General features: G+C 41.3%; 2 protein-coding genes across 3 annotated transcripts; both read right to left on the bottom strand.

The window, feature by feature from the left end:
* Positions 1 to 7,382: 7,382 nt before the first annotated feature.
* On the bottom strand, positions 7,383 to 17,175 carry LOC116219053 (adhesion G protein-coupled receptor E5-like). The gene is made up of 8 exons (XM_031561967.2): positions 17,131 to 17,175; positions 16,180 to 16,383; positions 15,833 to 16,065; positions 15,554 to 15,620; positions 15,200 to 15,291; positions 8,957 to 9,119; positions 8,275 to 8,316; positions 7,383 to 7,478 (listed from the first exon to the last, which is right to left on the bottom strand). The coding sequence occupies exons 1-8, from the start codon at positions 17,173 to 17,175 to the stop codon at positions 7,383 to 7,385; spliced, it is 942 nt and encodes a 313-aa protein (XP_031417827.2).
* A 162-nt stretch (positions 17,176 to 17,337) lies between these two features.
* LOC122128795 lies at positions 17,338 to 20,774 on the bottom strand. Of its 2 annotated transcripts, XM_042703609.1 has the most exons (5): positions 20,594 to 20,774; positions 20,238 to 20,318; positions 18,893 to 19,073; positions 18,147 to 18,260; positions 17,338 to 17,833 (listed from the first exon to the last, which is right to left on the bottom strand). In XM_042703609.1, exons 1-5 carry the CDS (start codon positions 20,666 to 20,668, stop codon positions 17,619 to 17,621), a joined length of 666 nt encoding a protein of 221 aa, XP_042559543.1. In that variant the 5' UTR covers positions 20,669 to 20,774; the 3' UTR covers positions 17,338 to 17,618. The 2 variants fall into 2 exon arrangements, with proteins under 2 accessions (XP_042559543.1, XP_042559544.1); XM_042703610.1 differs by having other exon boundaries at positions 20,238 to 20,774.
* Positions 20,775 to 22,423: the final 1,649 nt, after the last annotated feature.

The following is a 22,423-nucleotide window of genomic DNA, read 5'->3' as shown; positions in this document are numbered from 1 at the left end:
ACTTGTATATCATTACTGGCAGGACTACATCATACTCACGGCGATGCCAGTCAGCCAGAGCACACTTCTGCAGGGAGAGGAAGACCAGTGCAGTCCCTTGGAAGAAGAGCACAGATATACGGCTGAGCACTACATACTGCCATTGTCAAATATCAGGAAGAAGGTTAAAAACATGATGCTTAAACATGATAAAACACAGGCTCACAAAGCAAGCAGGTGAGCATCACTCTGCAGCCAATAAAAAATGTGGTGGTGCTGCCACAACAAAAACAACAACAACAAAACAAGGACGTGGTTCTACCATTCAGGGGCCCGTTAGTCGTAGAGTTGAAGCTAAGTTAATCAATTGGCCTTTCAGCCCGTTAAGATTAGCGAACTGATTGAGAAAAGCAAATATCGGTTCGTTAACGACTGATCCGCATCCAAATCATGTGGTTAATTTCAACCAGCCTAAACTTACCAGGGCATTTGCGCGTGCACGTCCTACTTCAAAAGGCAGGAAAGGTCGATCACCAAAACAATGATTTTCTAACGGTATAATGGTTCTAAACTCAAAGAAAATTGCTCTTTTTTTCTCCGCTGGCGAGCAGGAGATGAACATGAACGCTTATGAAGAATACAAGACCATAATCATGGCAAAATTCAACACCACCACCACTGTGAGAGCAAGGCGTGTTGGGATGTTTATAGGGTGATATCTGTGTATGAATGACTGACGGCAAGTGTCAACTGGTACAGAGGATCCCTCTACCGGTTTAAAACTACAAGGTTGCTAGTTTGAATCCCCTCACCTCCTTCCTCGATATAGTTCTACATTTTCTTGTAAGTCGCTTTGAATAAAAGCGTCTGTTAAATGACTAAATGTATTAATAACAAATGCAATAGATTCCACCTTAATCATTTTCTACAATAATGATATGCTATGGTGTACTAATAACGCTGATATAATTATGAGTGCTTTGTTCTCCGCATCACCGACACTACAAAAATGTACCACTCGCAAAAAAGCGCAAGACAGTCAATGTTCGACTGTGGTGTTTGCAATAAATGACTCGAGAAGGTCTTGTAAATTAATGATTCCTTGTCGGCTGAATCGGTAGCGCTCATACAAGAATAATTGATCTTGGCGATTGCAAAGAACTCTCTCCCTCCGCCTAATCTTATTAACTATCTAATATCAGTCCTTGGTCAATGGGATCCCTCCTTTTTCCGGGGGTGTGGCAAGCTTATCCAGCTACACTTAAGTTAGCCTGCCCTGGAGCAGGTTAGTGCTAATCGATATGTTACTATGGTGATTTATCAAAAGTTGCTTCCACGAACAAAAAAGAGGGGCGTTTTTTATCTTAGGCTGAAAATTAGCTTGCTAAACCGCTTAGCGAGCTACGACGAATACCCCCCAGCTCTCCTAAGTCCTTATATCAGATTGTTGTTAACTTTTCTGCCTTTCAAGTAGGTCAAAGGTCAAAAGTTACTCAGTGGGTTGCTTGTACTCCCATATCTTTTAAAGCTTGTATATATGTGGACACAAGTCCACATTTTAACAGCTTGTAATACAGAGGACTCAAAATGAGGAGCCTGCAAGTTCCAGACGGTAATCCAACTTTTAAAGATCCTCAACACATTGTACTCAAAACAAAAAGCACTCTAAGTGCAACCTCACTCGTATGGTGATGACCTGCTCGTTCTACTCAGCACTCTGTACCACAACTTCCTCATTTTGCAATGAGTACAGCACAGGCAAATCAGACCTACAGCCAACAGCACACCACGATTGTAATGGGATACTGATACAAATAAATAAGATATACAGTATATGACATGTATAGTGTTTTACCCTTGTTTTACATTAGACTTCAGTAAATGTGTAAATGTGTAAACGCTTTTTTTTAAACCACATCAGTAACGTCATCTAATTAATCTAAACTGTCAATTCTTTATTTATGCTTATGACCTGATACAGATTACCGATTTTCTCAGTTCCTGTTTCAGTTTTCCTAAATGTGAATTCAATTCAACCATTTTGGTTATTGATTCTCCCATAAGCAGAGAACTTGCTCAATGTCAGATTTATTATGAAATAATATGAAATTAAATAGAATGATTAGCGTTTTTTTTCTAACCTTACTCTCTTCTGCAGACCACTGTTAGATTTAGGTGATTTTTATATATCAGACTACAATGTAACATAAGAAATTACATCTCAAACAACCCCCCTTTCTAGTTTGCATATCGCCATGCCAGAGCCATCAAGGTGGCTCCTGGTCTATTGTCCATGTTGAGGAGTTATCAGACATGGTTCCTGGCTTTTGTGTGTCTTGGAGCCTGAGACATTAGGTGGCTTTTGGCTGAAGCCAAATATATTAGCATCTATATGGTCATACCTGGTATGGCCCTTGGTCAAGCTAGACATCCCCTTTGACCTCCAGACACACCCATCCCCTCCCCTACACACATATGTTAATTATACAATATACATGTTTGTACTTTCTGTAATTTATTGGAAGAAGACCTTCTCGTTACCAGAAGACCGTTTTTCTGGCAGCAGACGTGCCTCATGCATGCTCGTGCTGTGTCGAGGTGACCGTGGCTAGTGGCTGAATAAACACATTATTTCGCTAAGCCGTCTTCCACAAGTCTCTTATTCTGAACAAGCTAATTTGAACCAAGCCTGGGCTTCTGACGAATTCGCCGGAGAAAAGCAGACTCTTTCACCACTAAATGAATGTGAATATAATAATGGTACTTACATGTAAAATAGAAGAATGCCATCCTGGACGGGAGACTGACTTGTGGAGCCAGTGCAACTAGAGACACGACATGTGGAAATAAAATATATGATGTTGTCACACAATCATATTCTTTTGTGTATGCAAAACACTACCAGGAGAAAGGAGAAGGCTCCGGGAAAGGCCAGTCCCACCCAGTTCGGTTCATTATGAGTGTGGTTTTGGTCCCAGCCTGTACCTGCTCTTAACATGGGTTTTTAAATAGATTTTACACGCACGTGTTTAAATTGAAAAGTTTTTATGAGAAATCAGCTGTAAAAAAAAAAAGTCACACTTGTCATAAGTGGATCCTCAGAACAATGTGGTCATTAACAGATGAATTAAAATAACCATGTTCACCTTACTGTATCAACCGGTTATTAATCGTTAGATTGTGGTATATAAAAATAAACATGTACTTACGTGTAAAATAGAAGAATGTCATTCTGGACGGGAGACTGACTTGTGGAGCCAGTGCTAGGAGACTACAGACACGACATGTGGAAATAAAATATATGACGCTGTCACACAATCATGTCTATTTGTGTATGCAAAACAATACCACGACAAAGGAGAAGGCGGAACAGGCCATAATTGCCAGGAAAACAGTTTCAAAAAATGTAACAGCCTGTCAGACGGTATGAAGTCAGTTTTACGGAATTATATAAAACAAACCTGTATTTTGACCACACGTGTATTATTAACCGCAGTTTATTTAACATAATTTTTACAAAATCAATGTATAAACCACGGTGAATAATCATGACAATACAGTATATCAAAATTAACATGTACTTACACAGGAACCAACACTACCTAGGTAGAAAAAACAGAAGAGGAGAAACAAAGAAACTGTACTGAATAAGGCAAACAGCTCATCCAATTGCTGACTCTATCATTCTAAAAAGATCCGCCTCCTTATCCTGGACTAAGGATGGGGCCTATTCCAAAGACTTTGTTTTGTTCATTACTGAGCTTGCCTCATTTATTGAATACATTTTGTATTATTGTTGGTATTATTTATTTTTAATGTTTTTATTATTATTATTATTATTATTATTATTATTATTATAACAACATCCAGTAATATCTACATTGATGAACTGAACTAGGTCGGAAAAATAACACGGTTGTTCGTTTCCATTACTTCATATGAAGGATATTGATAGGGAATTGATGTTTTTTTAATTAATTAAAATCAATTTAGTGATAAATGGAGAACATGTATTCCCCATTGACACAGTCATGGTGTCCATTTATATGACACTGACACCTCTTTGTGTTGTGTTGTTGTCTAGGAGGGGAAGAAATAAACAAAGTGAGTGGTTACAGTTTGGCCGCCAATATGCAAAAATGTACTTGATATATGTGGTGATGAGGAACAATGTGTCAACAGCCAACGCATTTGTCAGCATGAATCACACTGTAAGAGAAAGACCATGTGTTTAGTAGACATACATTTGACAAACAGATAAATTAAGGTAAAAAAAAATACAGTAGGTAATATGGCCACTTTATCAGTATCAGTTTTAGCATAATATGACATAGAAGGAGACTGCTGTATGGCAAGATATATGGGATTATTTAATGTTTAGTTTTGATGAGTTTTGTTTAGTTTTGGTTGGCTGACATGGTGCATGGAAATTTTAGTCACACAAGAATAGCAAGGATGCACAACAATGCACAAATGGTCGGTGACAGCCGCAATAAGCGCCACGTGTATCCAGGATCTGTAAAGACCCTCCTACACAGTACAACCTGTGCTGTATGTAACCCATATGTAGACTGTATATGTAGACTGCATATTTATGTATGTATGTGTGTATGTATGTATGTATTTATTTATTTATTTGCAGTTAATTTATTTATGTATTTAATCTATCCCAAGATAGCATGGCCATGCCATTGTTAATGGAAATACCAGAGGAGCTCCTTGTGTTTTCCCTTTCTACGTCCAGACTATGGAGCCCAGTAGAGAGAGTTGTTCCATTCTTTATGTGGGAGGAAAACAAATCTATATGGGACTTGTGCTGTTGCTAATATGAGTCCATTCTCTCACTTCTTCATTGAATTTCACAGCAACATTAACTCAACCTTTGGTTCTTCTTGGTCTGGGGCACCTTTCATCCACACAGATGTTTGTGATATCCGCACTATAACTGATGACCCATGGTGCAACATCGAGCTCACCTCCACCTCCCCTAGTTGGCCCAGAACAGACAGCGCTCTGGCAGAGGGCTGGTACTGCTTCACTGTATCGGTGGAGATGTCCTAGATGGGGGCTGGTACCACTTCACTGGTATCGGTGGAGATGTCCTGGATGAGGGCTGCCCCAGTTCTGGCACTGGTGGGACCAATGACTAAATGTCACTCTTTAGTGGACGCCCCACTATTCCACTCTGCTGGCTCACGGACAGCTTTTTTATCTATTTATTTTAATTGTAGGAATCAGATATTGATAGTAAAAGCAGGTTTCTGCATAGTCCAGGTAATGTATCAGCATTACAGGTACAATGTCTGTCATAGAGGAGTTGAAGAGTACCATCATATCCTCTTCCCATCCAATCTCAATTAATGCCACTTTCACACACATAACCTTTGATGGGTGCTGGATGGATGTGATGATTAAACATGTATTATAGTCATAGTCATAGTATTACCACAACTCGTTTATGGTTATTACATATTATCATGTCTATGGCAATATAATTGTCACACACTCCTGGACAGGAGACTGACTTGTGGAGCCAGTGCAACTAGAGACACGACATGTGGAAATAGAATATATGATGCTGTCACACAATCATATTCTTTTGTGTATGCAAAACAATACCAGGAGAAAAGAGAAGGCTTCGGGCAATGCCAGTCCCACACAGTTCGGTTCATTATGAGTGTGGTTTTGGTCCCAGCCTCTACCTGCTCTTAACATGGGGTTTTTAATAGATTTTACACGCAGGTGTTTAAATTGAACAATTTTTATGAGAATTCAGCTGAACAAAAAGACATATTTGTCATAAGTGGAACCTCAAAACACGATATGTGGAAATAAAATATATGACACAATCATGTCTTTTTGTGTATGCAAAACAATTTCAGGAGAAAAGAGAAGGCTCCGGGCAATGGCAGGAAAACTGTTTAAAAGAAATTCAAGCAACATTTGACTAGCAAACAACTCTTTCTGGAGTTCATCTGATCAGCAGACCTGATTACCCTTGCATGTCCCTAAGAGAAGAAAAATACACAGGCTCTATCAAACACACACACACACACACACACACACACACACACACACACACACACACACACACACACACACACACACACACACACACACACACACAGAGACACACTCCAATCTCAAACAGCTCATTCAGTCAAGACAAAAAATACAACTCAAATTCACCAAAATTATTTTAATGTCTAAACGATTTCAAAGGAAAGGAACAACAGGGAAAGGAACATTTTTACTTCAAACTGAATTGTGCAGTTCATTATTGCAAGTGCGTTGAACATGTGCACAGCGTTTTCAACTGCTAACTTGGTTAAACAGACGCTGAGGGTCCCCAGGCTCAGGAGACGTACTGCACTTGTTTTTGTAAATATATTTTTGTAAATTGAATTATTGATCATGTCGTGCGATGCTCCACACGGACATCTGGAGGTGGGGCCAGGCCTGATGTAGCCATACATATGGTATACCTTCTGGTGTTGCCCCATCAAGCACACAATAGGCAGCTGCCTTTCAAACCCAAACCGCTAAACATCCCCTGTTGTTTTTAGCTGTATGATCATGTCATGCACTGCTCCACATGGACTGATATTCTGTAGTTGTCCCACCAAGTCAGGACACAATAGGCAACAGGCTGAAAGCTGACCATTACCAGCTTTCACTCAGGGAAAATCGAGGAAGAGTCAATATCGAGCTGATTTCTTTCAAACCCAAACCGCTAACACATCACCTGTTGTTTTTAGCTGTATGTGATTTTTTTTTCCTCCATAGAAAAAAAAGACTGTTAAAATGTTGAAAATATACTGATGTTTTACCTTTTATTTCAGTAAATATTCATCCATTTAAGATGGAACATGTATGTATGTATAAGCCATAGGTTTTCTGGAATTATTTCATAGTTATTTAAACAGTCATCACCAAGTTCTATTGACAACAGAGGTTCGGACCTCTTTTTAAAATCTGAACTGCCAGTTCAGTGTCCCCCAGCTAGTTTAGGGGTGGTGGTGGGGTTCAGATGATTTGCAGTCTATCCAAACTTAGTTCAGTGGAGGAAACAAATTAAATTAAACCGGCAAAAAAAAAGTTAATGTATTACTGTTATGTAATTGTACTGTTATAAAATTAGTAAATCATGTTTTTACTGAAGTAACTGCCTGGCAGCTCTGTATCTCCAGATGCAAACTATGGCCAGCTCAAGCATCGCGGTTGATTTAGATTATTTTAAAATCAACAAGTGGCACCACCTAGTGGGAGATGGTAGGCATCTCTTCAGGACACACGTGTGGCGCCACCTAGAGGGAGGCAACAGGCATCTCTTCAGGACACACGTGTGGCGCCACCTAGTGGGAGGTGATAGGCATCTATTCAGGACACACGTGTGGCGCCACCTAGTGGGAGACAACAGGCATCTCTTCAGGACACACGTGTGGCGCCACCTTGTGGGAGGTGATAGGCATCTCTTCAGGACACACGTGTGGCGCCACCTAGAGGGAAACAACAGGCCTCAACAGGCAGAGCGCCGAACCTAATTGTGTGCCAGGATGCCAAGACAGGTGGCTTTTAACCAATAAGCCACAGGTAGTGACATCACTGACATCACTGAAGCCCCGCCTGTAAGTCGGTGCGATACCTAACCATGTGACCTTACCCATCCTTACAAGGAAAAGGAAAATAAATCTTAATTATTGATTATTCTTTCCATATTTCTGTCCATTCTGATGGTCCATTCAGTCACCCCACCCTATGGCCTTGAACCCAGGGCTCTAGGATAATAACCCTGAACTGTGACCGTGACACCATAAAGCCAGGCGTTTTAATAGCAAAGAGGACTTCAAGAGGCCCCTAGTGATAAGACACAGCCTGGCAAGGTAAGGCTAGACAAGTTTATTGATGTAGCAAAATTCACACAATTCAAAGCGCTTTACAAATGAGCAGATAAAAGGACATAGAAAAATGAGATTTAAAATTGTTAATTGTAAATACAGTTTACTATTAATACAGAATTAGCACACTTCATACCATTACTAGCATTAATATTGTATGATCACACATTTGAAGAAGGGCATATCACATTTGAGAGAAACAATATCATAGATTTCTGACATTGTCATTGCACAAATGCATTGTTAATCTCTCAATAGCTAGAAGCAACAATATCATAGGTTTCTAGCATTGCCAGAGCACAAAAGCATTGTTAATCTCTCAATAGCTAAACCACACATGTGAGTGGGGCAGAGATGTTGTTGAAGGTGCATTGAAGGGGTTAGTACGGTTGGATACCTGCTTCAGATTCAGCCACCACTTCCTGTATTGCTGCCGAACCTAAAAGAAAAAAAAGAGAATTGTTTTCATTTTGCAGTCCCTTTCATCCACAGTGTACTGTGTGTAACCCGTGCTGTCAGAAGCACGCTCCCGTTTTAAAGGGTACCCCAAGTGTTGCCCACTGTTACCCCACTCTTGCTCACCACAGACGTTTCCTAACACAGCTACTTCTAATTGTGAATACTTCTTATAAGAAGTTGCAAATGGCACTGGTGTTGTGAGCCCTTGGTCTTTTGGTTGCGGAAAAAGAAAGGAAGATGTGGAGATGAAACAGAAAGAGAAACTGCACTAAATGAGTGCAATCATGGCCAAGCCTACTACAGCTTGGCTGAACCTGTGTCAAAAGCTGGAGCTGGAAGCTTTTTTTTTCCGCTGAACAGCAAATCAGAGTGATCTCTCTCTCTCTCTTACTTCTCATTGTACTGTTGTTCTAGTAATAATGAGTTGAGTAGTCAGACAGCCATACTCACAGTGAAGAACACACATAGTCAAGGTTTTACGGGACAGGTTACACACACACACACACACACACACACACACACACACACACACACACACACACACCTGGCACGTTTGATCCACATAAGCACTGGGAAACTGGGGCAAGATGGGTCAAAAGGCATTCCCAACCCTGACTCACCCCCTCATTGAGAACACAGTGGACCAGAAACAGGAAGGTTCCTTGCTGGGAGTTGAGGAAAAGGAAGAGAATGTTCAGTATGTCGCTGCTTTTCACGAAGAAACCGAGTATCCAGGGGCAACCCAGGATGAAGAACTGGACCGCAGTTTTCATGATAAGAATCCTACAATAAAGACGTGAACAACACTGGTAAGTTCAGAATGGTCTTGTGTTTAGTATGGTGCAGTATGGAGTGTGTGTGTGTGTGTGTGTGTGTGTATGTGTGTGTGTGTGTGTGTGTCTGTGTGTGTGTGTGTGCATGTTACTATGTTTTGTTGTATGGTCTAGATAATAGGGATGCAATGGTACATTGTATTATGTCAAACCGTTCGGTACACCCCCTATGGTTCAATACGCACATGTGAAGTGCGATACTACAATATGTCTGTTATTTTACTTCAATTAACAACACTTGCTTACTCTGCTGCAGACTTGCTAGAAACTTAAAACAGTGAACTTGAAATCTCAACTTGGCCTTCACAGTGACGAATGCTAAATAGAGAGAAAGAGGGACATTTTAAGAGGCTCTGCCGTCTTTCAGATCCCCTGTGTGGGAACATTTTGGATTACTGTATTCGATGAAGGGGTAAGAAGACCCTACACAAAAAAAGGACAGTCTGCAAGCATTGCTCTGCCACTGTTGGGTCCTCGAGTGGAGCAAGGAGAGTTGGCGGTTTCTTAACCTGTTAATTCAGAAGGGTATTTTTGACAATTTCCGCCTATATTGCACTGTCCCATTTAAAACTTGAATATCTATGGTTCTAAACATTGCATAATAACCATTCATGGCTTAAATTAAAGAAGACACTTGGCCCATCAAATGCAATCAGTTAAAGTGTTTTATTATGTCATTTTAGTTTACATTTCAGAGCAGCAAAACCAACATTTTTGTCAGAAAAAAACATAAAACGCCTAGTGTTTTTTTAATGTTTCAGTGTAGAACTGGGTTTTGAATGTCATAGGAAACTAACATTTACATTTCCTGATGCAACAACATCTTGACAGTGTGTGTACAAAATTTGAAGCAGATAGACAAAAGTTTACAAGTGTTACACATCAGTTTCCATATGGTACCTTTAGACGTCTCCAAGTGTCTCATAACCTCTCCAACCTCACCAAATACAACATCCAGTACCTGTCACTGTACATCAAGAATTCATACTTTTTTCTTGCTTTCTGTACTACAGCAAACCATTCTGAATTAATTTCAGTGTAATATATTGTAATTTATTGTGACAACACATATGATGGTCTATAGCCTCTCCAAAATATACCCAAAAACCTATCCAGATCCATATAAAAGTACATCATGTATGTTTCGTGGTTTTGTACCCAAAAGTACACCATGTATGTTTTGTGGAGGTGTGTGGTGGGGTGTGGAGGTGGTGTAGGGGTGTGTGGAGGTGGTGTAGTGGGGTGTGGAGGTGGTGTAGTGGTGTGTGGAGGTGGTGTAGTGGTGTGTGGAGGTGTGTGGTGGGGTGTGGAGGTGGTGTAGTGGTGTGTGGAGGTGTGTAGTGGTGTGTGGAGGTGGTGTAGTGGTGTGTGGAGGCGTGTGGAGGTGGTGTAGTGGGGTGTGGAGGTGTTGTAGTGGGGTGTGGAGGTGTGTGGAGGTGGTGTAGTGGTGTGTGGAGGCGTGTGGAGGTGGTGTAGTGGTGTGTGGAGGTGGTGTAGTGGTGTGTGGAGGTGTGTAGTGGGGTGTGGAGGTGGTGTAGTGGTGTGTGGAGGTGGTGTAGTGGGGTGTGGAGGTGGTGTAGTGGGGTGTGGAGGTGGTGTAGTGGGGTGTGGAGGTGGTGTAGGGGTGTGTGGAGGTGTGTAGTGGTGTGTGGAGGTGTGTAGTGGTGTAGTGGAGGTGGTGTAGTGGTGTGTGGAGGTGTGTAGTGGTGTGTGTGGAGGGGTGTGGAGGTGGTGTAGTGGTGTGTGGAGGTGGTGTAGTGGTGTGTGGAGGTGTGTGGTGGGGTGTGGAGGTGGTGTAGTGGTGTGTGGAGGTGTGTAGTGGTGTGTGGAGGTGTTGTAGTGGGGTGTGGAGGTGGTGTAGTGGTGTGTGGAGGTGTGTAGTGGGGTGTGGAGGTGGTGTAGTGGTGTGTAGTGGTGTGTGGAGGTGGTGTAGTGGTGTGTGGAGGCGTGTGGAGGTGGTGTAGTGGGGTGTGGAGGTGGTGTAGTGGTGTGTGGAGGTGTGTGGTGGGGTGTGGAGGTGGTGTAGTGGTGTGTGGTGGTGTGTAGTGGGGTGTGGAGGTGGTGTAGTGGTGTGTGGAGGTGGTGTAGTGGTGTGTGGAGGCGTGTGGAGGTGTTGTAGTGGGGTGTGTGGAGGTGGTGTAGTGGTGTGTGGAGGTGTGTAGTGGTGTGTGGAGGTGTGTAGTGGTGTGTGGAGGTGGTGTAGTGGGGTGTGGAGGTGTTGTAGTGGTGTGTGGAGGTGGTGTAGTGGGGTGTGGAGGCGTGTGGAGGTGTTGTAGTGGTGTGTGGAGGCGTGTGGAGGTGGTGTAGTGGTGTGTGGAGGTGTGTAGTGGTGTGTGGAGGTGGTGTAGTGGGGTGTGGAGGTGTGTGGTGGGGTGTGGTGGTGTAGTGGGGTGTGGGTGTGGAGGGATAAGATGAGATGAGTTCTGTTCTGATGAGATGAGATCTGTTCAGATGAGATGAAATGAGTGGGGAGCGGACAGATGCATCTCCTGCAGGGACATCTCTCTGGAAAAAATAAATCAATTGGCAAATGTTACAAACAACTCAGCAATCCAGCAAAAAAAATAAAGACATTGTAAAATAACCAAACACAATATGCAACTAAAAACAAGAAAGATGCAGACATAGAGAGTACACAACAGGAGAAATATAACATGCCATACATACCAAAATGTATGCTAATAGTATTATGCGTGTGTGAACGAATACATGCAGACATGTATAGTTTTCATCAGGACACAACACAGCAAAAATAGCATGTAGCTAACGTTAGCGAACTTGCTAGCAGGCTTGCTAATTTGCCAGACAAATACATAGGCAAGCCAATAATTTGGAAACGTACAAAAATGCATACCAATAGTATTATGCGTGTGTGAAACCATCCATACAGATATGTATTTACATAGTTTACATTACGAGCACACAACACAGCAAAAATACCATGTAGCTAACTTTAGCGAGCATGCTAGCAGGCTGGCTAATTTGCCAGAAAAATACATAGGCAAGCCAATATTGTGAGAACATACCAAAGTGCATACTAATAGTATTATGCGTGTCTGAAAACATAAATGCAGATATAGATACTTACATGTCATGTCTAGGACACAATCCAGCTGTTCCAATTGTGTCCATGGGCAAACTCCACGTTTTGTGTTGAATGCGCAAAGCCTGTGCTCGGTAGTGATGTGTCGTTCGTGAACGATTCGTTCATTTTGAACGAATCCTTACAAGGACTCGAGAGTAACGAGTCCTTTCAAAAAAAGATTCGTTCATTTTCTCGTGGCCACGCATTGGGACTTGCATAGGCTCAGCCAAGGAAACAGAAATGATTCGTTGAATGCAGGTCACGTGGGAAATGATCCTTCTGCCAACCAAGTGGTACCAGTGCTGAGCCTATGCAGGTCACGTGAAAAATGAACGATGAACGATGAACGATGAACGAATCATTGATCTACTCGCTACCAGTGCTGAGCCTATGCAGGTCACGTGAAAAATGAACGATGAACGATGAACGAAAGATTTACCCGAAGACTCGGTTGGCAGATGAACGAAACATTGACCCGAAGACACGGTCGGGAGGTGAACGATTCGTTCATCTGCCGGATACAGATCTTTAGATCATTTTTTCACGTGACCTGCATAGGCTCAGCACTGGTAGCTAGAGAAAACAGAAATGATTCGTTCATTTTGACTGGGTCTTCGGATACGGATCTTTGGATCATCTTTGTGTTATTATTTATTATATGCAAAGAGTCAATTATTAATACATGTAACATGGTGCAATATTGGGATTTTGGGTTATAATAAAAACATTTTACATCACATTTTATTTGGCATTTCATTCAAAGCGACACACTAACTTCTAGATGGCTTGCAGGTCACCTAGTGCAAAACTGTGGGGGAGGGTGGAGAAGGGCCACGGTCCCCTTGGAGACAGCCATGACTGACAGCTTTTGTGTGGCAGATCATATTTTTTAAAGAAAACCTCTATTAAATACAGTACAACATGACAGTTTGTATGGTTTTAAATTGTCATTTATTATCACACTGGCATTTAATTATCACGGCAAACAATTACACTGCACTAAACTGTAAGTGTAAATGTAAAGTGAAAATAACAAAACCAGTCATTATGACTTGTGAACGAATATAATTCACGTTTCTATACTAAAAACAGCGGTCACGCGAAAGAGAATAAGGTAACTGTTTCCTCTACTAAACCAATGCAGGTCACGTGAAAAATGATCTAAAGATCTGTATCCGGCAGATGAACGAATCGTTCACCTCCCGACCGTGTCTTCGGGTCAATGTTTCGTTCATCTGCCAACCGAGTCTTCGGGTAAATCTTTCGTTCATCGTTCATCGTTCATTTTTCACGTCACCTGCATAGGCTCAGCACTGGTAGCGAGTAGATCAATGATTCGTTCATCGTTCATCGTTCATCGTTCATTTTTCACGTGACCTGCATAGGCTCAGCACTGGTAGAGAAAACAGAAATGATTCGTTCATTTTGACTGGGTCTTCGGATACGGATCTTAGGATCATTTTTCACGTGACCTGCGCTCAGAAGAGGAAACAGAAAGGATTTGTTTACCTCGTTCACTTTCGCGTGGCTAGGTTTAGTAAGACGTGAATGATATTCCTTCACAGGTAATAATTACAGGTTTCGTTATTTTAACTTTTTAGTACTTTACTTAGAGTTCAGCGTAATAGTTATGCCGTGATAATTGAATGCTAGTGTGAAAATAAAGGATCACTTCAAATCATCCAGACTGTCATGATACATTATTTTAATGCAGGAATTTATCTTACCACCCCCCCCCCCCCCCCGAAAATGAACGAATGACTCGAAAAAAGATTCGTTCATTTTACTGAACGAGATTCAAAGAACCGAGTCGGTAAAATGATCCGAACTTCCCATCACTAGTGCTCGGAATGACTTCTCTGGCGCATGGAAAGCGCACCAGAGAACCTTCGGTTACGCGTGGACCAATCACACCGTAATATTATTCAAAGACAGGCAATGGGCATACCATTGTAAACATGAGAATGAGTACTATTGGATAGAATATGTGTCAATCAGTTTGTAGTAACTGGATTGGAGAAACAGGCATTTTGAATGCGGTCATCTGTTACAGGAAGTGGTTGGTTTGTGGGCACTAGACATGAAAATTACGGTAGAACAAGGAATAAAATGTACTGTGGCCAATAAAAACTACACAGTTTCGTAGAAGAGATATATGGCTTTGATTATTCAGGTATGTTTTAAAAATATATATATTTGTCATGGCCACGAGGAGCTCGAGAAGATTGAGATCATATGATATGGGAAATGGAGGCATGTTTTGTGCTGTGATGTGAGTACATAAATAAACCACAATAATATCCTCAGGTAAACTATTCAGTGTCATCATTTAGTTGTTTGGATAGATAACGATTTTTTCATGGCAGATAACAAGACATTTTGGCAAAGATAGCATGTTTAAATGGACGATTAGTTTGAGGAGGCGTCAGGGGGTGGGGCACAGCAGGGGGCACACCACGTTTTTCTTTTGGTCGTTTCTAATGAACTGTTGAACACAGGCATTTGATATTACGTGTGCCTGTGGCAGTTTTAGTGCTTTTTCAGAAAAAAAGTCTGTTTATGGTAAAATGTTTTTTATTTTTGTGGCTACATGCACGTAATTAAGATGTTATCAGCCCGGTCGCGCCGATGCTCCCGCTAGGGGGCGTGTCTGAACTAACAAGTTAATAGAAACTTTTATTTGACTATAGGCAAAATAAATAGTTCAATGTCTAAAGGGTGAGTTCATTTTTTTATATAAATTTATAAACCTACTATTGCTGTGGCCCAAAAACTGTGATACACACCGAACCGTGGGCCCAATACCATTGCATCCCTACCAGATAGCAGTTCATATCCATGTTATTGAAAAGTTATTTTATAGATTGCTTTGTACCACCAAACATGTCTATTACATAAACAGAAATTATCTTTATATTTGTTTACCATATACCACTCATGCTTACTTCATTTGTTTAATCTTTGAGATGTCAGTGTTTGCCTTTGATATGATGCTGCTGAAGCCGATGAAGATGACAGTGAAGAAGATGACATTGCACTGAAAAGGAAATATAGGAAACTGAGATCTGAGATCATTATTTAAAGCATTTAACATTTTGTTCTGGTTTGGTAGAGCATATCTGGGTTTATGGCTCTGATTACAGATACAATTGTTGCTTTATCAATAGAGCATATTTGGGTTTATGGATTAGTCAACCAGTATTTATCGACATTCATCCTACAAAAAAAAATAAAAAATAAACAGACAATATGATTAAATCTACAGAAATACATTTAGGTAATTATGGATCTGTACACACCACAAGGATAAAGACAACGGGACCAACAAAACTCCACTGGAAGCCATTTTTTTCTCTTAGCCAACACCTAAAGGAAAAGAAGACTGATCAAATCAAAAGAATGTACACGCTACACACGCACAAACACAATTGCAATTTACATTTTAATTCTCCTTCAGGACAAACAACCAAAAGAGGGGCTTACAAATCACAAACCTATATTACATGTCTTATTATTCAATGCAACTTTGGTCACACCCCCTTGGTTATGTGGCCCCTCCCCCTCTTTATGTTACTCACTGATCACTCCCATAGCCGTCAGGCATCACTGCAGCAGACACGCCCACCACCGTCAGGGGAACACCATAGCCAATCAGGTGCAGGTATTTCCACCAGGCCTCCTGACTGCTGTAGGCTCTGATGTGTCTCAGTCGACTGACCAATAGGACGAGTGTGCTGCCCTCCAGGTGCATCCACATGAAGCAGCACAGGAAGGCAAAGTGGAGGATGCCTGCAAGAGTCTGACACAGCACCTGAAAGGGTAAACATGCACAGGACTTTGATTTTGTAGGTAAGATAAGGATTGGTAGCAAAGTGAGAGAGCAGTCACCCCAACCTATGAACAGGTTGGGGTATTAGCGCATCACCTTGTGTGGGTGGATGAGATGCAGGAAATGTTGTACGAGCAAAAAGAGGAGGTGAGCCACGAGCAGACACACGCAGAGGTTCAGCCGAGCAACGTTCACCGTCGCCGCCCCTGGCGACAGGGCAAAGGTCAACACACAGAGGCTCAGGAAAACCAGACCAACTGCCACGGCAGCCGTATTCAGCAAGTCCAGGACTGGGTTAGACTGAGGGGACAAAACAAGTTCCGAGGTTCAGATGACTATAAATAATATATAAAATATATTCATTATTTACTGACTACAAATGACATTACAAGGCCTCAGGTCTTTAATCTTTTATCTGTTTTCCAACAACTGGCCTATGGAGGAACACTTAGCATTCTTTTATACTGTGTGTTCCTTCAAACTAGTGAGCTGAGGAGACCCATGTTAATTGTTCAACACAGTATCTGATTTTCAGTTCAGATAAGACCGGTTTTCAGATTTCAAGAGAAATGCTTTTGATATGAGAGCGATTTGAAGTCATATGCATTAACATTGGCCATAGGTCTGCTTATTCCCAATTCTGTGGCTCTGTAAACTGATTGTATTTCATAATTTAGTTTCTATGACGACTAACTCAATTGTACTATACTGTGTATATCTAGACAGTTATCATTTGTGTCCATGTAGAAAATACAGTATTAATATACTGTACCAACATGAAGTAAATAAAAGAAAAAAAGGAACAATAAAAACTCTAATCTATTAGGAGCAAATATTTAAATCTGGTAGCTTCAAAATATTATCTACAGAATGACTAAAACAGTGATTCATCTAACATATTTTTTCGAAATCTTGGTCACCACTGAACATCCATTAAGCACTTCACTTTAGTACCTGTTAATAAAATGTATGGATGAAGAGTGAATTACAAAGTCTAATGAATAATCTATTTTGAACCGAACCAAAAAAACTGCTGCTCTCTCTCACCTGGGATATTCCATTTGTCTGCATGATGAGGGCGAAGGTGGCCATACGGACACAGGTACACACTGTCTGGGTGCTGTAGACTGCAGGGACCCCACAGCCCTCTATGATCCACTGACTGCCGTTCCATTGGACACAGGAGACCAGCGCACCTGGAGGTGGGCTCTGGGGGAAAATGGGCTACTCAAGACCGACACTTTGAAAACACGAAAATCCCTGATACTGTCTTTTAAAGGAATAGCTGGAAAGATGAGGAAAACTTGTGTTCAGAATCACTGACTATTAACTACCGAACACTAAGGAAATCCCTGGAAAATCACCCATGTTGTTTTTTTTTTTAAAGGGGTTATTCTGTAGATTTCAGTGTGGATTGGAATGAGTTGTTAGTCCACCCCAAAAACATTAGGAAAACACATTTTGATGAGTTTCCATGTCCCCGCTAGCTTCTGAAGTACCTTCTTCCATATCCAATAGAAAGCCGATTCGATTTATTAGAGGTTTTTTTCTACGACAATTAAACTCACCATAGTGTGCTGCAGTGTGAGGGTAAAAGAACCCGGCAGGAGACTGATATTGGTTTTAGGCAGGGAAATGGACACCACTCTTGATATTGTGGTCTTGATCGTGTCAGTCTCAGTGTGGAGAAGGTTGGGGTCCAGGACCGTCTCCATGTAAATGAGAGCCACGAGGGCAACAGAAGCAGACCCTGAAATGAAGATGAACTAAGAAACGTCAAATGGCAGGTCTAGTGTGACGTCTCAGGGGAAAGACTGAACCCAAGAGAATCTGAACCCAGTTCAATGATTAAATGGCCAAAGTAAGTTATGACTGTAAAGGAAATGTGGGAATCCAGGCCTAGGTTCTAGTTAGCTAAAGGTGGCATCTTCAAAATGAACTCACAAGAATCTAGATATATTCTGCTGTGACCTGTAGGTTCACCCCAGTTATAGGCACGAGCCTCAAATTACCCAGAGAGGGCCCTACAAACTATGATGCCTTCTTGAAATTCTTGGTCTCACCGTTGCTTTTGTTGGCGATGTAGAGGAGGTTGATGTCGAGTGACGCCTCTTTGATGTGAATGGTAGGTGTCTCAGACAGAGTGACATTTGGTCCAACTGAATCGATTCTCACCTCTAAGAAGGAGGGAAGAGACAGAAACATATGCAGTTTTCTTCAGCACGATGATGTGTGACTCCAAATGCTAATTCAAAGTAAAGAATGCCAAAAAAACTGACATTTACCAGCTGTTTGTGATTCTACCATTAGGAAGCATAATATCAACATATTCTTTTATTAGTTTCCCCAGATACCATATAACACCCCTCAGTGTAATAAAGGTAGGGTCCACGATTCTAATCCAATCGACAACTTTTTGTCAAATTCAGAGAAATGCTGCTCTAGATGTTCTGTAAATGTGCTCTAAAACACTGTGGTTGGGAAAAATAACACTATGGGTTGGACCAAGCTACACTATTCTAGCCAATCAACACATCGATTCAGGGGCACATGAGGGAGGGGTGTAATTTGATTGGCTGGTAAGCTCGAATATTCATAACCTTTTGCCAGAATTGTGTACTGTACTTTTAAGAGGCTTTTTATTTGGAAATAGACTCTATTCATTTCTCCTTAATCTGTCTAATCCCTTCATTTTTAGTTAAGGTACTTTAACAAGTCATTGACCAATCACTAAAAAATATGTTTTCTGTCTCGTTTAATAACCTGTATGTGTGTGGTTTTAAGGTTCCAGGTGTTCTCTTATAGTAACCTGTGTGGTTGGTGGTAAGGTTCCTGGTGTTTTCGGTCATAGTCGGTTCTACCAATGTCGAAACAAGCTTGTTTGTGGCCTGGAGCACGGCATCCCCATATTCCACCCAGTCGTCTTGACTTTCTGTTTGGGTTAGTCCAGCTAGACTATCTCCCAGCTCATCCAGAAGCGTAGCCACGGTCTATAGAGAAAAAAGACGCTCATTTCTTTTTGGAACAATGGATCCACAAAGACCTTTTTATGTACAAAGTGGTTGTTTTGTTTTAATCATTTGTTGATATTGGTAAAAACATGCATATTCTACGTTCTTTACGAATCAGTTGCATATTTTTGTACGTTTACTTTTTCACTGAATTTCAGTTTATTTTACTACAGTACATTGAAGAATGAAGCATGTATTTGCATGTATTTGTAGGCATGGGAATCGAGAAGCGGTTCTTGTTGAGAACCGGCTCCCAGTGGATCGATTCCTTGGAATCGTTAGCCAACGTTCCGCTATCGATTCCATTGCCGTTGCACATGCTCAATGACGTCACACGCACGCAGCCTTGTTTTGTTTAGACCACAGCCAACATGGCGTCTAGGCAGAGGTGTTTAAAAGTGTGGTTCTATTTCATGCAAAAAAGGTGCCAACAGGGCCACTTGCAATGCTTGCAAAACGTCTATTTCGTCAAAGGGGGGAAATACTACCAATATGCAAAGACATTTGTCCACACAGCATGCAATATCTTTGCAGAAATGCCACGTTTTCAATGCGCTTCGGAGTGACGATAACGTTAATGAATCTCAACCTAGCAACAGCAGTGCGACTAACGTTAGCGCTTCATCTTTTAATATCGAAGGTATACTCCTCCAGACCCTGTCTATTGTGTTAGTGCCATTTGTTTTATTGTGTAAACCAGCTTTCACTATATGAATAATCTCTATTTCCACTTTGAGAGTTTGTTGACCTATTCTTCGGATTGTTTTTGGTTATTTAAAATATGTAAATGTTTACATGCATACTGTATTTGCTTTGCATCATCTATTCAGAGAATATTATATTAAAGAAAATTAATGTTAATAAACCCGTTTGTTTTTTTTTCTTGCCCAATGAGAAGGAATCGGATCGATTAGCAGAATCGAAATGGAATCGGAATCGCTTAAATCTTATCAATTCCCATCCCTATGTATATGTACGTGTTTGTGTGTGTGTGTGTGTGTATGTGTGTATGTGTATGTGTGTGTGTGTATACATGTGTGTCTGTGTGTGTGTGTTTGTGTGTAGGTGTGTGTTATTACAGATATGATGGCAGCAAAAATTGTGTGTGTGTGTGTGTGTGTGTGTACTTTGACTGTAACCCACCTCCAGTGGAAGAACTGGGGAGGACATGTTCTGGATTATACCCAGAAGCCATTCTATACCACAGGTACCTCCCCGGTCTCCCTACAAGACGCATTTAGACAAAGACACAATGGAAAGTAAATTAATTAATTAAATGTCAATCAGGAAACTCTAAAGGGCCAATCACACTCAACCCAACCTTGTTTAATTACTCCCTCAGCTTGACCTGAAGTACAACATGTCATTAACGTTAATATATCCTATTGACATATCCTGACAGTTTTTTTTATCTATCTGCTGTATACTTAATTCCATACCCACAGTGTCATAGACAATGCAACACGAGTTCTGTGTCAAAGGTGAACTCTTGTTTTTACCTGGCAGGCGTCTGCAAGGAGAGCTTTCAGATCTGAAAGACAAACAAAACAAAACAAAAATAAACAATGAAACATTCACCTTTTCTCCTGGCTTGGGCATGCACCTTATCTACATGTCTTGTATTCTTTGGAGACTCATGTCAATTTTGCTTATACAGTTTATTTCATGCTAGACCTTACATCCATAAGGGTTCAGACTTACTTCACACAAATACAGATATTGGACTACTTAATATCAATGTGGATAAAGACCTACTTATTTTGATGCATATGAAATGAAAGGTCTCATTGACATCTGTCGCATACTTGTGACACGATGTCAATGAGACCTTTCAACTGTTTTATTCATTTATTTATTTACTATTTATTTAGGTATTGCTTGGTATTCATTATGTATGGTAGGTTTATATGCTGGTAGGTTTAAATGTGGGCAGTACCTTGGCATGGGGTTGTAGCATTGGTGATTGTCACTCCTGGAGGCTTCAGGTATCCATAGTCACAGACACAGCTGAAGCTCCCATTGGTGTTGCTGCAGTGAGCATTGGGTCCACACAAAGTGCTGTTTCCTGCACACTCATCTATATCTGTGAATGACCCCAAATCTGTCAATGTGACAGTCGGGGCCTATGGTTAAACTAGTACAAACTTAGTTAGCTTTCAGTTTCATAGTTAGTAGAGGCTTCACTATCCCTATCAAACAGCTGAAACAGTATTTGTATGCACAGAAACCAGAACATAAAACAAATCTTTACAATACTAAGCAAGGCTATGAAAAGCCCTTCTTGGCCAAGGGCACAAAGACATGAAACATTTTGGAGACGATAGACCCCAAGCCTTGGCCATACAGTACCGGCGCCCCCCTGTATCATGGCAACAGCCCCCGGCTTGAGACCCACAATAGTGAATAAGTCTGGGTTAGGCAACTCATGAAGTCTGTCTTCAGAGACTCAGCGATGGCCTGACTAGGTGGAAGTATAGCTTGACAATGACTTTGCCACAGGTAAAGTTGCCATTGACCAATTTATTTTGGTCCGACTTGATCTCTTGATTGTTTTGTTGTCTATATGACTCTGAACAACCGGTATGTAGTGCAATCTATCATTGCTTGATATATTATGTATGGTATGTATATGTGGTGGTAGGTTTAAATGTGGGCAGTACCTTGGCATGGAGTTGTAGCATTGGTGTTTGTCACTCCTGGAGGCTTCAGGTATCCGTAGTCACAGACACAGCTGAAGCTCCCATTGGTGTTGCTGCAGTGAGCATTGGGTCCACACAAAGTGCTGTTTCCTGCACACTCACCTATATCTGTGAATGACCCCAAATCTGTCAATGTGACAGTCGGGGCCTATGATTCAACTGCTATAAACTTAGTTAGCTTTCAGTTTCATAGTTAGTAGTGGTTTCACTATCACTATCAAACAGCTGAAACTGTATTTGTATGCAAAGAAACCAGAACATAAAACAAATATTTACAATGCTAAGCGGGGCTATGGAAAACCCTTCTTGGCCAAGGGCACAAAGACATGAAACATTTTGAAGACGATAGACCCCAAGCCTTGGCCATACAGTACCGGCGCCCCCCTGTATCCTGGCAACAGCCCCCCGGCTTGAGCCTCATAATAGTGAATAAGTCTGGGTTAGGCAACTCATGAAGTCTGTCTTCAGAGACTCAGCGATGGCCTGACTGGGTGGAAGTGTAGCTTGACAATGACTTTGCCCCAGGTAAAGTTGCCATTGACAAATTTATTTTGGTCCGACTTGATCTCTTGATTGTTTTGTTGTCTATATGACTCTGAACAACCGGTACGTAGTGCAATCTATCATTGC

Source organism: Clupea harengus, chromosome 24 (genome assembly GCF_900700415.2).
Source record: "Clupea harengus chromosome 24, Ch_v2.0.2, whole genome shotgun sequence".
NCBI classification, from domain to species: Eukaryota; Metazoa; Chordata; class Actinopteri; order Clupeiformes; family Clupeidae; genus Clupea; species Clupea harengus.
The sequence above is the reverse complement of the archived record's forward strand: the minus strand, read 5'-3'. Positions and strand labels throughout refer to the sequence as shown.

Excerpts from the sequence above, each read along its gene's own strand:
- LOC116219053 (XM_031561967.2), bottom strand. The coding sequence starts at position 17,175 with ATGGCCACCTTCGCCCTCATCATGCAGACAAATGGAATATCCCAG. Across the intron at positions 9,120-15,199 it reads TCAAAGATTAAACAAATGAA|GATTCTTATCATGAAAACTG; the intron begins GTAAGCATGAGT and ends TCTTTATTGTAG. Across the intron at positions 7,479-8,274 it reads GGTGGCTGAATCTGAAGCAG|GTGGCGCCACACGTGTGTCC; the intron begins GTATCCAACCGT and ends GTTTCCCTCTAG.
- LOC122128795 (XM_042703609.1), bottom strand. The coding sequence starts at position 20,668 with ATGTTTCATTGTTTATTTTTGTTTTGTTTTGTTTGTCTTTCAGATCTG. Across the intron at positions 18,261-18,892 it reads CCTTACCACCAACCACACAG|AGGTGAGAATCGATTCAGTT; the intron begins GTTACTATAAGA and ends CCTCCTTCTTAG. Across the intron at positions 17,834-18,146 it reads CATCGCCAACAAAAGCAACG|GGTCTGCTTCTGTTGCCCTC; the intron begins GTGAGACCAAGA and ends TCTTCATTTCAG.